At 42.2% G+C, this 14,458-nt stretch overlaps 1 protein-coding gene across 2 annotated transcripts in view; it reads left to right on the forward strand.

Annotated features, from left to right (window-relative positions):
• SLC7A1 (solute carrier family 7 member 1) overlaps positions 1 to 14,458 on the forward strand; it is an 84,252-nt gene that overhangs the window by 19,215 nt on the left and 50,579 nt on the right. For both annotated transcript variants that reach the window (XM_059719854.1, XM_014595943.3), the window contains exon 2: positions 12,460 to 12,843. In XM_059719854.1, the coding sequence (XP_059575837.1) occupies positions 12,474 to 12,843 (370 nt within the window). In that variant the 5' untranslated portion in view covers positions 12,460 to 12,473. The remainder of the gene's footprint in view (positions 1 to 12,459; positions 12,844 to 14,458) is intronic.

Raw genomic sequence — 14,458 nt, forward strand, 5'->3', positions numbered from 1 at the left:
CTCTAAGATGAGGAAAACTGTTGCTGACTTTCATAGAAAGCTGCATGTACAAATCTGCTCAGTTGGGGAAGGAAAGGTAGGTTTGTTGGAGCTCAGAGCTGAACATTTGTGTATTTATGGATCTCTGAACTGTAAAATGCACCAATTTCACAGAACACATTTTCATCACTGACTTCCATTTTTATAAGGCACCTGCTGATCTGTGCTGATTTGGAAATATGCCTGCAATGGCAGTCAGAACATGTAAGGTCATGGTGGTACCCTACATTTTCCTTTTCATGACTATTCAATAAAAGTTCTTTAGTTTGGCTGAGCACACTGTGTGCTTTGAGTCTTGCTTCATTGTTTGGTAAACTCTGAATATGCTGTTCAAACTGTTTCAGAATGCTTCATTCCAAAATGTAACTAATAATGCTTGCCTGCAGTGAGGATTTTGTATAATTGGAGTGGAGAGGTGAGAAGTTGTTTTGGTGCAGGGTTTCCTTAAATAAAAATACTATAGAATTATAGGTAAATTGTATGCTGGAGGTGCATGTGAAGTTTTCAGTTTCTGGATTTAGAGAAGGGGAAAAAGAAACAAACATCTGTTCTGTAAGGTGAGTGAGATGGCCGTGGATATTAAAGACTCAGTAATATCAGTGAAGCTTTTGAAGACTTGTGTTAAGAAACTAGGCTTAGTATTATTGTTTCTGAAAGGGATTGATATTTCATGTTGTTCATTAAAGAAAGTATTTTGTGCTGCACACATGATTCTTTTCTTTAAATTAACTCAGAAAATGGTTGGATTATAAAGTAAGGCATTTTTTTTTAAGGATTTTTTTAGGTTCAAGGAATGCTTCATAGTTGGTAGGGTCGGAAGAGACCTAAGCAGTTCATCTAATCCAACCCCTTGTCATGGGCAGGAAAGGATGCTGGGGTCAAATGACCCCAGCTAGGTGGCTGTCTAGCCTCCTTTGGAAGACCCCCAGGATAGGGGCAAGCACCACTTCCCTTGGAAGTTGATTCCAGCTCCTAGCCGCCCTGACAGTGAAGTAGCGCCTCCTGATATCTAGCCTGAATCTACTCTCAGTCAACTTATGGCCGCTGTTCCTTGTTACCCCCAGTAGTGTTCAGGGAAACAGGGACTCTCCCATTGCCTGCTGGTCCCTCTTGGCAAATTTATAGGTAGCCACCAGATCCCCTCAGCCTTCTCTTGTGGAGGCTGAACAGGTTCAGGTCCCATAGCCTCTCCTCGTAGGGCCTGCCCTGCTGCCCTCTAATCAGGTCATATTCTGATTTTTTTTTTTAATTTTTTTTTTTTTAAATCACATCAGCTTTCATATCTCTCTAATCAGTTGTACCTTTCAGTCTAATTTGGTCTACTCCATTGTGATTTCACTCACATAAGTGTCTGTGCAGTTGTACCATTCTCCCAAGAAGCACTTGAGTCCCTTAACCTGGATTTGTATAGGAGTGCACTTGTTGTTTTAGAGAGATTCTCTGTCTCCTAATGCTTTTTTAATAGACAATTTTAATAATGTTGGGGTTTTTTTGTTTTGTTTTAAATAACAAACAGAGTGATTCTGATACTGTATTTTGGTCTGACTTTCCTTTTTCCCTAATAAGCATGTCCAAAGACTCATCTGCTCTTTATTCTTGCCTAATGGTTGGTTGTTGTCAGTCAACATGCAAAACATCACTGGAGGCTTCAACCTGAATCCAAATGAACTACATGAGTTCCTATCCTTGATATAGTTTCACAGAGCATAGTTTTATTCTATTCCACCTCATATGAATTATTGGCAGATTACAGGCAGTCTGCCACTCGGAGCAGATAACAAGCTATCTGTTGCAGGCTTTCAGATTTTGTGTGGGGGTTTGTTTTTTTTTTGTTAAATAACTATTGACAGAGACCCTCAGAATTAATGTCCAGGTACAAGAACTAGATTGAACAGTTTTTCCTAACGTCTTGTAAAAAATGGGTGAAGTTAATTTAAAACCTTTTTAAGGGAAAATAATAGTAGAATTGGTCAGAAGACACAATTGAATTGAAAATGTGTATGGCTTTCGTGCCCTCCCTCCCCCCCCCCAACAAAAAAACATACATCATAGAAATGTGGGGCTACAAGGGACCTTGGGGTCATTTTGTTCAATCTCTCACTCACTGGTTAGGATGTGAATACTTTGATCATCCCTAACTAGTGTTTGTCTAACCCAGGGGTGGGCAAATATGGCCTGTGGGCTGGATCCTGGCTGCGGAGGGTCTTTTGTCCAGCCCTTGGTCCTGCCTGGCTGAGGTGCCACCCGGCCATGACACATCTTGCTGCCCCCTGGGCTTGCAATGGGGGCAGCCCGGGTGGAGGCGGCTTCTTCCAGCTGCTGATGCTGCTGCCCTCAACCCCATTGGTAGCAGTGGGGACCAGTGTGCGCAGCCCCAACCCAGTGTGCCCCGCACCAGCTCCAGGCTTACCTGTCTGGGCTGAGCAGCAGCAGTGCAGAACAGAAACTGCTGCGCAGCATGGGGCAAAAGCGCTCCTCCCTCCCTGGCTCCACGGTGGGATGGGGGGGAGGAGGACGGGGAGAGTGGGGGTATGGCCCAGCCCTGCGGGGGTGGTGCACAGCCTGGTTGCATCTATCTCAGGGGAGGGGTATGGCCCAGCCTTATCCAGCCACAGGGGTAGGAGACGCAACCTGACCCCAACGTGCTGTGCGAGGCTTGGGGTTTTGGAATTTGGCAGCAGGGGAGGGTGGCTGTATTTATTGCCACTGCTCCCCTGCTGCCAAATTTTGTGGTTTGTGTGGAGCCCTATGGGCCAGATACCTGTGGCTCTGGGGGCTGCATTTTGCCCATGGGCTGGTGGTTGAGCATGCTGGTTTATCATGTTCTTTAGTATACATTTAATACCAAAAATGCTTGCAGGAAAGCATTGGTACTGTCTACCCTCCTATTGAAGCCATGTCAGCATGCAGCAAGAGTGCAAGATTCATGGAGCCAGAATGAGAGCAAGTAAGAGGGTGCCTGGTTTTCCCCTTTAAACTTTTATGTAGGAATCTAGGAAAGACCAGCCCCTCGAATTCCACACATTACTGACTTGTTCCATGACGATAACTCTTAACCAGTCCACTTCTGAATATGGTAGCTTCATTCAGAGGCATAATATGTGAAGACTGCACCCAGGACAATCCTCTCTTGCACCGTTCCCCTGCTAGGCTGCACACAGAGTGGTAGCATGAAGCAGCAGGGACAGTATGTTATGGAGTGGAAGGTGTTTTAGGAACTCCTAGTTCCCTAGAGTGGCACTGTAGCCCATGGTTGCTGGAGAGAGATTTCACCATTTTTTTTTTTTTTTTTTTTTTTTTTTTTTTTTTTTTTTACTGTCAAAGCCTATGTTAGGAAGGAAAAAATTGCTGTTTTAAATGTTAAAAAAGGACCCCATTTTTTTTTGCTCCCTCCCAGCAGCATGAACTTTACTGCCAGTACCTCTGCAGTGTTCAGCCAAAGTGCAAGTGGAGCAGGGAGCAGGAGAGTGAGGTGCTCCCCCATCCCAGTGAAGCAGTCCTTGGTGCATATGCCCTACTTGCTCACCCAATGTTACACTACTAGTTCAGTTTGTTGTGTAGGATCCCAGCTGCTGTTCTTTGAATGTAATCTGCTTGGGGCTGAAATCTGGGCTTTGTACAGTAAATTTAGGTGGCTTCTGGAGCTTTTAACCCCTGGACTGGCTGGACACTTAACTCCTTTTAAGTGGCTTAAAGCATGTGTTGTTCATCTTAATTCTGTCCTGGAGTGGCATTATCTTCCAATCCACCTAATTTTGTTCCTGTTCCATTAACATGTGGCCATGGTAGTTGAAGTCCTCCCAGAATGCTCTGAGGGGCCCGATTTTTCTTTTTTTTTTTTTTTTTTTTTCTCTCTGGAGCTCAGGCAGCACCTGCCACCCCACTCACTGCTGGCTGGGCTGCTGGCTGGCCAGGTGCCACCTGAGCTCCAAGGAGCTCAATCCTTTCTTTCCCTGGAGTGACTGGCAGCCACCGTGCCCCTTGCTGCTCACCAGACCAGCAAGGGGGGGGGTGCCTCCTGAGCTCTGGAGAAAAAAGGATCAGGCCCCTCAGATCCTAGAGCTGCTGTGTCAGTTTCAGCAAGACCAGAGAGCCTCAGATAAGCTGCTTCTCCCTGGTGTTTCTGGTCTTGCTGAATCTGACATGGTGGTAAGCCTGCTCTCTGCCTGGTGGGAGCAGCAAGCAGGTCTTGCTTTTAGTCCTGTCCATGCTCACCAAGCCTCTAGTGGCAAATCACAGCTGTGCAGGTGAAGGACAGTCAGAGCAGGTTTCTCGCCTTACTGTGCGACTGTTCCACTAAGCCGAACAACACCAAGCTAATTAACATTTGCTTGGCTTACAGCGTAAAGTCTAACAAGTCCTTGGATGTAAATCTGGCAGAACTCTCTTTCGTATAGAACCTAAGGAGCGCCAAAGAAATCCAGCTTGTGCTTGATTTCACCACCCTAGTCATGAGTAACCTTTCCTCTGTGAGTGGGCTCAAAGGTGGTAGAACTGGCTTTAAAAGAGTAACTGCCAAAATCATCCAATATTTGCACATCAGATTGAAGAACATAATGAGTTTCACTTCAAGAAGTGGCCCCTTGGTTGAACCAAAGTGTGTGTTTTGGGGGGGGGGTGTCCTCTAGTGTAATACTTGGTTTTTCACAACCAAAGCTGATAACAGAATTCTGTAGTATATTAATACTGAATCCCAGTGATTATTGTATCTTCTTGTTTAAAGCAATCTTGGGGAAGTCACCTGATCAAATGCCAAAATACATTGAGTGGCACTCTAAGTATAGAGATGTTACTCAGCGCAGTTAACCTTTAAACTCTTCTCTAACATACTATATTATTATTATTATTAAATGAATTCAGGTCTTCAGCAGCAAGAATGAGCTGAACCTCTGGGACTCTGTCATCCAGAGCAGTGTCTTTTTTTTTTTTTTTTTTTCCACCAAAAGAGGTGTCTGGAGGTTTTGTTTGTGTGTGGTGGGGGCTTCATTGTATGTGATACAGACTTTTCTTCTTGCTCCGTAGATGATTTGACATTCTGCATAATCCTCTTTGATTCTGGGTACAAATAAGAGTTTATTTTGGGGAATAAATTCTCAAGAACTGAAAAGCCTTGAACTAGATAAGAAATAGAACAAATGTAATTGTTTTGGAAGCAAGAGCACTGCTTATGTAAAACTGAGCCTTATCAGCTTATTTTACATGTGTGGTTTTAGATTTTAACTAGGCAGATGTTTGTTTTCCCTTTCTGCTGTTAACCAGCTGCCAGTTGGCTTGTTTTCTTTTAATGTGTTGTTTGAAAGATGCCCCTTTTCAAAATGGGGACTCAAGTCAATGAATCTTATGTTAGGCATGCTAACTATGCTAACAGAAGAAGATCTTACTCTGTCATAAAAATGTAACATTGTCTCATGACGCTGCTGCGCGCCCCCCCCCCCCCTTGCAAATTTCTGGCCCTTTGAGGAGTGCAGTTCCCCAAATGTATGAGGGATTGGTCAGTGGCCAGATCAGACCTGGTCCACAGGACCCTGGCTGTGGAGACCCCCAGACCCCTGGTACTTTGTGATAAGATTCCCCCACAACCCTTTCTGTGGACTTTCTAAACATGGGGTTCCTGTTAAATTTGGAGGGAGGGAGTGATTGTGTTGTTGTATGCAAGAAAATACAGTAATTAATATCTCCACATGTATTTGGATGCAGAGCAAACAAAATTGTCATAATATGCATTAACAACATGCAATAGACATAAACCAGTAAAAATTGGTGAGTTGTAGAAGCATAGAGAAATAGGGCTGGAAAAGACCTCTAAAAGTCTAGTACAGCCTCCCAAGTTCTGGCCCCCTTGAAACCAGTGGGAGGTTTGCCTTGGAGTGAAATTTTTATTCTACTGAAGGGTGTGAAAGCTGCCTTAGGATTTACCCTTTTATTGTATCTAGGTATTGTCTGTGTTTTACGCTCTGCTCAGACCTTGTCAGGCCTCTTCTTCAAGTGCTCAACTCTTGTTGAAATCAGGAGGCATCCAGCACTACTTAGGATGGGCCCCTTGATTTTGAATCAGAAAGCTTGTTGGAGCTGTGTGCCAGTCAAATGACTCCTTTCTTTGTGCACACCTGACATTTCAGATGTGGAGGATAGCAGGAGCCTAGGAACTGGGTTTTATAGAAAATGACTGAGGAGCTGGAGCAGATCTCAAGGGCAGAAGTAGATGTCATGTTTAGAAAGCACAGATCTGAAGGTAGATGGCCAGATTCTTGAGCAAGTATAGATTTTCAGGGAAAAGTTGGGAATGAAGATTACTTTAGATCCCTTTGCATCTCCTGCAGCCAACAGGCTTTAGACCAGAGGTTTTCAATCAGGGTGCTGTGAGAATCTGCTAGTAGTTCTGCAATACTAGTGTTGCTGCCATAGGGTGAAATTGCCTCATGAACCTGTTTTCAGGTGGCACATTGGAGCCAAAATGAAAAGCAACTGCAGCAGAAAAGCACCGATGCCTGCATTACAGTACATGTGCCTCCTGGAAGTGGAGGTGTGTGGTGTAGTACTGCCTGATGGTAGCAGCATCCAAGCTGCCACTGTCACAAGGTGAAACTGTGTGGTGCACTTGTATTTCAGGAGACACATCAGAGCTGAATTGGGAATAGCAGCAGCAAAAATGGTGGTTCTGTCTTTATATAATGTAATGCAGGCAGGTGCATCTTTGCTGCAGCCATTTCTCAGTTTGGCTTTGACATGCTTCCTGAATACAGAGGCACTCGGGACAGTTCTGCCCAGCCCACATACCTCTTGTTTCTGGGAGACACCATGCAGGGTTGAACAAGGAAGAACTGTGGCAGGGGCATGTGTTCCCACTACATCTACTTCCTGATGTGGCTGTGTAGGAGGCATGCTGCACAGTTTCACCTGGCTGCTGGGGCAGTGGGTTGAATATATTGTGATTGAATCGATTATATTATTAATTAGTATGTTAGTAATGTCCATATTATAATACACATCATATTTAATTTTTTTTCTTTAAAAGAGGTGCTGTTAAATTCTGAAAAGTTTTTTGGGGGGGCGGGGCTTTGAGTCTAAAAATGTTGAACTGCTGCTCTAGACAAAAAGCCCTGTTGAAATGAGTACAGTGAAGACTGTTTTACCTTACCCAGACTGCCTAAGATGCTCTTCTGGTCAGTAGGGTTTCCTCAGCCCTGCTCCCTTTACTTCATGCTGGGTGAATGAAAAGCAAATAATCTTGATAAATACATTGTCTCTTGAGTAATTTATCACACAGAAAAGAGTGGTCTCATCTACACAGTGATGCCCAGTAGATCTGTAGCTGCAGTGGGTGATTTACTGTCATGGTGGGAAGCAATTGGAGCAGGTTTTGACTTGTGTTGCACTGTAATGCAAATGGTACATATAAGCTGAAAACATTAGTAATTGGCAAATATAAAATCCCATGGTATTTTCAAAGTATGAGCCATTTGCCTTGTGGCTGTCAGTACCACACAATGGCTTGGAGGACCACACAGCTGTTCAAAGAATGGCTGCTCTATCTTAACTGAAAGCAGCGCAAAGAAAAATCAGTTCCCTTGTAAAGAATTGTTTTATCTATCTATAACTCAGTCCCCAGAACATGAGAAAACATGATGGCACAGTTCTTCTCTTCTGACTATGTTGCTGTGGTGCAACTACTGGGTTGAGGTATCTTCCAGGTTACCATGACAAAATAGAGATCAAGAAGGTTTAAAAAAAGTTTGTAGTAAACTTAGAAGTCAACCCGTCTCCAAACATTGATGTTCTTCCCATGAAATGGCAATGGTTCTGCAGAGCAACATTACTTATTAGCTTGTCATCACCAGTTGCTGGCAAAGTAGTTTACTGCCAAAGACACCTCAGCAATGAGATGACAAACCATTGCCAGAACATCAATGCAAGGATCCTGTTATGTTAGAAAAGTGCATGGAGGCTTTGTGAAAAAAATGGTCTTCCTCCTGGAGTGAAACTTCAAGATTGCAAAAGTGTAGATAATAGGTACTTTTGATAGTAATTGTTTGGTTACACTGTCAGAAAGCCTGCCTGTCTGACTGACTGCTAGTGGCTGGAATGACCCTGCTTGGGTCTGAGAGATGCTGGTGCTTGGACCTGGTGGGAGGGACAGCTGCTGCTGCTGTTGATTTTTCCCACCACCTGGTTGCAGTGTGACACCCTCCCAGCTCCATGGGCTGTAGCTTGCTAGAGCCTGGTTTATCTGATGAGAGTTGTTAATGTGCACTGAGATGAAGCAAATGACTTAATCCTGTGTACTTACTGCTCTGCCTACAATTGCAAAAATTCCTGTGGTTTTGTAAAGTAGAAAGTTGAAAATCCTATAATAGTCTTATATTTTAGACTTGGATCCTAGTTTTAAGGTCTAGAGGTTGGTATCTGCCTGCCTGAGAGAACTGATCAAACTCTTGCTCTGACTTTGTAAGTCTTACAGAATTAAGTGGTGCATCCACTAGCAAAAATATCCATTAAAATCTAAATTGCTCTACCTATAGTTGAGGAAACATCAAAATGAAAGTTATGAACATATGATTTTGTTTGGTTATTTTGAGGGGTTTGTTTGTTTGTTTGTTTGTTTGTTTGTTGGTTGGTTTTTTTGTTTTTTCAAACAGTGAAGCATTCTAAATACTAAACGTTGTGCCTGCAATTGTATTAATGACTTTCCCTGAATAATAGAGTAGATTTTTGGAACTGGAGACTGGAGGAGCAAGTCAGCATATCTAAAAGCTACCAGTTATACAAATCAATGCATTTTATTCTGCAGTTAACATTTGTCTTGCAGGGGTTATATTACAGATTCAGCACCTGGAACAATGAGTTCAGTTTCTTAGTGTACACTTTCCAGTCAGTGTCATCACTCATTATATTGTGTATTAATGTTGGCAGGTGAAGTGCAAATTCTACATGACCTATTGAAAATAACATTTACGTGTGTGTTTTCCTTGAACAGCAGTGATTCTTTTTTTAAGATGGCCATACACTTTTCATTCTACTATAAATAACAATAACTGATGTATTATGACTCCTTGTAAATCAGTGTAATGCATTTTGTCTAGATCAAGAAACTTGAGATCTTTCTTTAATTTCTCTTCCTAATGTGGAGGCCTTTTAAACCCAATAACTTTAGCAAATTTAATGGTCAAGCTTTGCAGTCATGGGTTCTGATCTAAGATGTATGCTTTTATGGTAGCTGCATGGAGGACTATTCTGTTGACTTTTCCCTTTTTTTGCTGAGATCACCTGTATGTTGATGTGAAAAATACCAATAAATCTTTAACAAGTGAGGGCTTGAACTGGTGTCCTGATCTAAATATTCCCACTGATGACAGGCACTAGGAAAGGGTTATGCCACTCTGGAGAAGAGAAGACTGGGGGGGGTGGGGAGGAGGGATTTGATAAGTTTTCAAATACCTGAAGGTAATTACAGAGAGGGTGGATATGGGCCTTTCTCTGCAGCTGTAGGGAACAGAACTAGGAGCAACAGCCTTGAGGTGCAGCAGAGGAAACTTAGGTTGGAGATTAGGAGGAACTTTCTGACTGTTAGGGTTGTCAAGCATTGGAACAGGCTACCTAGAGAAGCTGTGGATTCTTCATTTCTAGACATTTTCAAGAGCAGGTTAGACAGACACTTAGCAGGCATGGTTTAGTCACGGATGATCCTGAGGCAGGAGTAGATGACCTTGTGATGTCCCTTCCAGTCCTACTTTCCTATGATCCAGTTCCTGCTTAATTTCAGCCTATGTTGTTGTCAATACATGGTGTAGAAATTGGACAGAGAATGCTACAGATATCCCAAATATATATAGTCCATCTAAACATGAAAGCCATAGTTAGTAAGCTCAATATTGTTCCCTCATTTTTCAATAAGGGCTCTGATGTATAAGACGTGAGAACAAAAGCCAGATAAATAATGGGTCCATGGGCATAGAAATGGAAATTACTATAATCAAGGCAGAAACAAAACCCAGAAGAGCTTAATGTGCTCAGGTGGGAGAGACCTTTTGAATCTCACATAGAGATCATCTGAACACACTCACAAAATTGCTGATTTGAGAAGTAGGAATGGCTAACAAATCTGTCAAATGAAGGTGGTACTATAGGACAGTACAATAGCAAAACCTTTTTTAAGAAGCAGAGGTATCAATTTAGAAAGCTGCACTTGTGTATTAGTTTGATCTCTAGTTTTCAGGGCTTTGGACAAATTTTGAAGGAAGGAATAAGTAGATGGGAGGAAACGAACAAACAACAAATGTGTTGGGGGTGGGGGCTGTGTGACAGGTTAAACAAGCAAGTTGAAGGACAGGCATACACAATCTTTCAGAAGAAATCATTTTAACAAAGCATAGATAAAAAAACATATGCTAACTATCAAACATCTACTATAACATTTCAATTTTATTGAAATCGTGGGACTTGGTGGGGATTTACATGTCGTCAGGGGGATCTGCCTGCCACTGGCCACTAGCTCCCTGAGGGGCTGCCACCACTTCCCCCTTCCCTTGCTAGCTTTCCTTAAGAAGAGAACCATTTTTTTCCTAGGCAAGGCAAATACAATACATCTCTTACATTTAGGGGTGTATGTGATACAGAAACTGTTACTGAAAGTTGAGAAGTTGGGGAGTTAGTAGAAGAAGCAGATCTGGAAGCTAAATGTCAGACAAGGGTAAGGGCTACTAAAGCTGAAAGAGTGTTGGCACAAGAACATCTATGTTTTAAATAGCCATGAATAAACTAAAGATTAGAAGGCTTCTTGCCTTCAGAAGGACATTTCCAGGATGAGAAGTGGGAGATAAAAAACATAACTTTTTTTTTTTAAAGCTCAATGAATTTATAAGAGGCATTTTATATAGTGTGGTTATGTATGGTCATGGGACAAGTCTTGGTGGCACATGGGGTTCTTCCACTTCGGCGTTACTAAACGCATACAAGAAATACTAAATAACTGCATCAGGGGAGAAATTCTCCCTCCATTTTATAAAGACTCTCCGTACTGTATCAGGCTTCAGTTCTTTATTTACCAAAAGATGTAAAAGTATCACCAAACATTTCTCTCTCTTTGAAGGGGGAGATTTTTCCAAGAGCTTCTTTTAAGAGCAGAGTCTAATTTTATGGTGTTTACAACAGTATTATTCCTGTTGACATGGATAAAGGTAACAGGTATGTGATGCAAGCAAAAAAAAAAAAAAAATTTTTTTTGGCTTTTGAAAATGTTGTGTGTGTGGTTGAAGCTCTTGGAGAATTTGGCCCATGGTATACTGCGATAAGCAAGCAAAGGCAACGCTTAATTAGCCAGTTAAGCCAGCTATTTATTCATGTATTTCTCCGAAAGCTTTGTGAGCAGTCCCATTTGTTTTGGTGTACCTACTAAAAAGTTCATGGCATTTGAACTTGAAGTGTGTTGCTGATCAGAGACCAAAGTTTGAAATAAAAATAGCTCTCCAAAATGTCTGTTTCTTCTGCAGAACTCTTAATGCTGCGGGCCAAATACTATACCAGTAAAAATGAGAGCTCAATCCGAAGTAATTTCCTTTTAACATTAGTGCAACTGAATTGAAAAATAAAATTTGCCTGTTTTTTGTCTGTCTGTAGATTCTCCTGCAATATCTGTTTATCTTGGTACCTATTACCGGAGGGAAAAACAGTTTAGAAAGGAGGAGGGAGCAGAACCGTTCATCTAGTCCATTTGATCACAGGGCAGAAAGCTAAACGTTCATATTACTCTTTTTAGAAGTGACATTATATCTAGAATTCATGTGTTCTGTATTCTTGACGCTGGGTTTTAGTTGTAGCCGTGTTGGTCTAAGGCCGCAGGCAAGATTCCTTGAGCAGAAGTGGTATCTTTTATTTTTTCCAGCTACTCAGTTGGTCCTAATAAAAGAGATCACATCTACTCAAAGAACATTGCCATACTCTGGACAGTAACTCTTGGGGAATTTTGTTTTACCTCAAATACTTCCATGTGAAATCTACTTAACTTCCAGGTTTTAAAAAGTATGTTCTTGTCTAATTTGCAGCTCAGCAAATCAAGGCCGGGAGCCAAGCATTGTATTCCTTTCTTGGCTTGAACACATACATTAAAGAACACTTAGATTTTTTGTAACTGGCAGACAGCTCTGTTCATGATGGAAAAACCCCAAATGGAATCCATTTCACCCTTCCAGGGTTCTGCATTGCCTTCGCAATGTCCACAGGCATAGTAGATAGTACATGCTTATTTTTCTTTACTACAGTAAATAAATTAACTTTTGAAAACCCAAGGAACCAATCTGTTGTATAAGAAGGCATAAAGTGAAAAGATTTTGATCTTTAAATCAAGTGTGCAGTATTATAGGTATGTAGCTTATGACATTTTAAGTTACTTCTGACTTAAGTAATTATGTACTATCTTTCTTACAGGTCTTCACAAAAAGATGGGGTGCCAGGGACTTACCAATTTTGGGAACCAGCTGCTTCGCCGGAAAGTTGTGGATTGTACCAGGGAAGAGAGCAGGCTCTCGCGATGCCTCAATACCTTTGATTTGGTTGCTCTGGGTGTAGGTAGTACACTTGGGGCAGGTGTCTATGTCCTGGCTGGAGCTGTGGCACGTGAAAATGCAGGACCTGCGATTGTCATCTCCTTCTTGATTGCTGCATTGGCATCTGTATTGGCTGGACTGTGTTATGGAGAATTTGGTGCTAGAGTTCCAAGGACTGGATCTGCTTATCTCTATAGCTATGTGACTGTTGGTGAACTATGGGCATTCATCACTGGGTGGAATTTAATTCTTTCTTATGTCATTGGTAAGTATGTAGGGGCATGCTGAGAAACTAGTGTTAATCCAGAATGTCTGCCTGGTGTTGATGATATTGTACCGTCATATCATTGTAAAATATAAATTACCTAATTCTTTGCACCAGTAAAAGTTTCCATTGCAGATTTCAAAGCTCAGTAAAGGAATTCGTTAATAAAGCTTGTTGGCAGTGGTGGCAATCTTGCATGGTCAAGAGCGATCACTCCCGTGGGTCAAGTAAAGGATAGTATATGAGTCAGTTGATGGCTAAGAAGGCCGATCCTAGAGCCACGGACTCTCTAGCAGATGCCACAGGTGATGATTGAAGAGAGGGTCAGACCACAGATTTCTTGAGTTTGTTTGGTTTTGTTTGTTTGTTTGTTTCCTTTCCTTCTGTTACCCTCATTTTTTGCCTCCAGGATAAGACAGTTTTCCTCAAAGTACGCGTACCTTCTCTCACAAGGCATTGCCATGTCCTATCCTGGGTAAATTTTTCCAAATTTGTAATGTCAATGCTGCACTTAATGCTTGCCTTGGGTGTCCTTGAAGCATTTCTTCTGGCCCCTGCCTGTCCTTTATCCTTGTAAATAAAGATGTTGGGGGTATAGCAGTTGTTTTGGTAAATGTATATCAGGCATGCACATGCAGTGCCCTGTCCACCACAGCTAATGTTGAATAATCAACACTTCCATACTGGTGATGTTAGTGTCAGTGAGGATACTGGCATTTATGTGATGATTGCTTTATGTTAAGGATTTCTGAAGGTAGTGCTGGTGATGGCATTCCAGGCTTTTCAGGTAGTCCTTGTAAGTCACCCAAGCTTCACGACCGTAGAGAAGAGTTGGGATTATTGAGTAGGAGCTTTGTTTGAGTCCTGATGTTATGATCATTGAACACACAATGATTCAGTCTTCTGAAGGCAGAGCTGGTACATTGGATCCTATACTGGATCTCCTCATTGATGGTGGCCTTCTCTGAGAGAAGGCTCTGAAGTATGCAAAGCATTAAAAAATTCTCCAGCTCCTGTCCATCAATGAAGATCTTCACTTAGGGAGTTGATTGGCCTAGAGCAGGCTGGTGAAGCACCTTTTGTCTTTTCTATGTTAAGGGTCAGTCCCAGGTACTGGTATGCTTGAGAAAAGCAGTTAAGGGCCATTTGTAGGTCCTTCTCCATACGTGCAACAACAGCATAATCATCAGCATACTGAAGTTCCACAATCAAGGCCAATGTAACTTTGCTTTTGGCACAGAGGTGGGAGAGTGAAAAGATTCCCATCCTTCCTGTACTTGATGCCTGTGCCATTTGGTAGACAGTCACAGATGAGCATCTTGATGACTGCAAGGAAGATAGGAAGAACTGGTGCAGTCACACAGCCCTGCTGGATGCCACTTTTAATAGCAAAGGGCTCTGTAGTAGAGCCATTACATAGGATGGAGGTATTCACCTGGTCATGAAGGAGTCCTAGGATGATGGTAAATTTCCCTGGGCAGCCAAACTTTGATAAGATCTTCCACAGAGCCTCATGGTTAACAGAGTTGAAGGGTTTGGTCAAATCAGTAAAAGCCATATACAGTTCCTCGTGGTGTTCTTGGCATTTTTCATGCATCTGCCAGGCTGCAAAAAT

The sequence above is a fragment of the Alligator mississippiensis genome, chromosome 1 (assembly GCF_030867095.1).
Source record: "Alligator mississippiensis isolate rAllMis1 chromosome 1, rAllMis1, whole genome shotgun sequence".
NCBI classification, from domain to species: domain Eukaryota; kingdom Metazoa; phylum Chordata; order Crocodylia; family Alligatoridae; genus Alligator; species Alligator mississippiensis.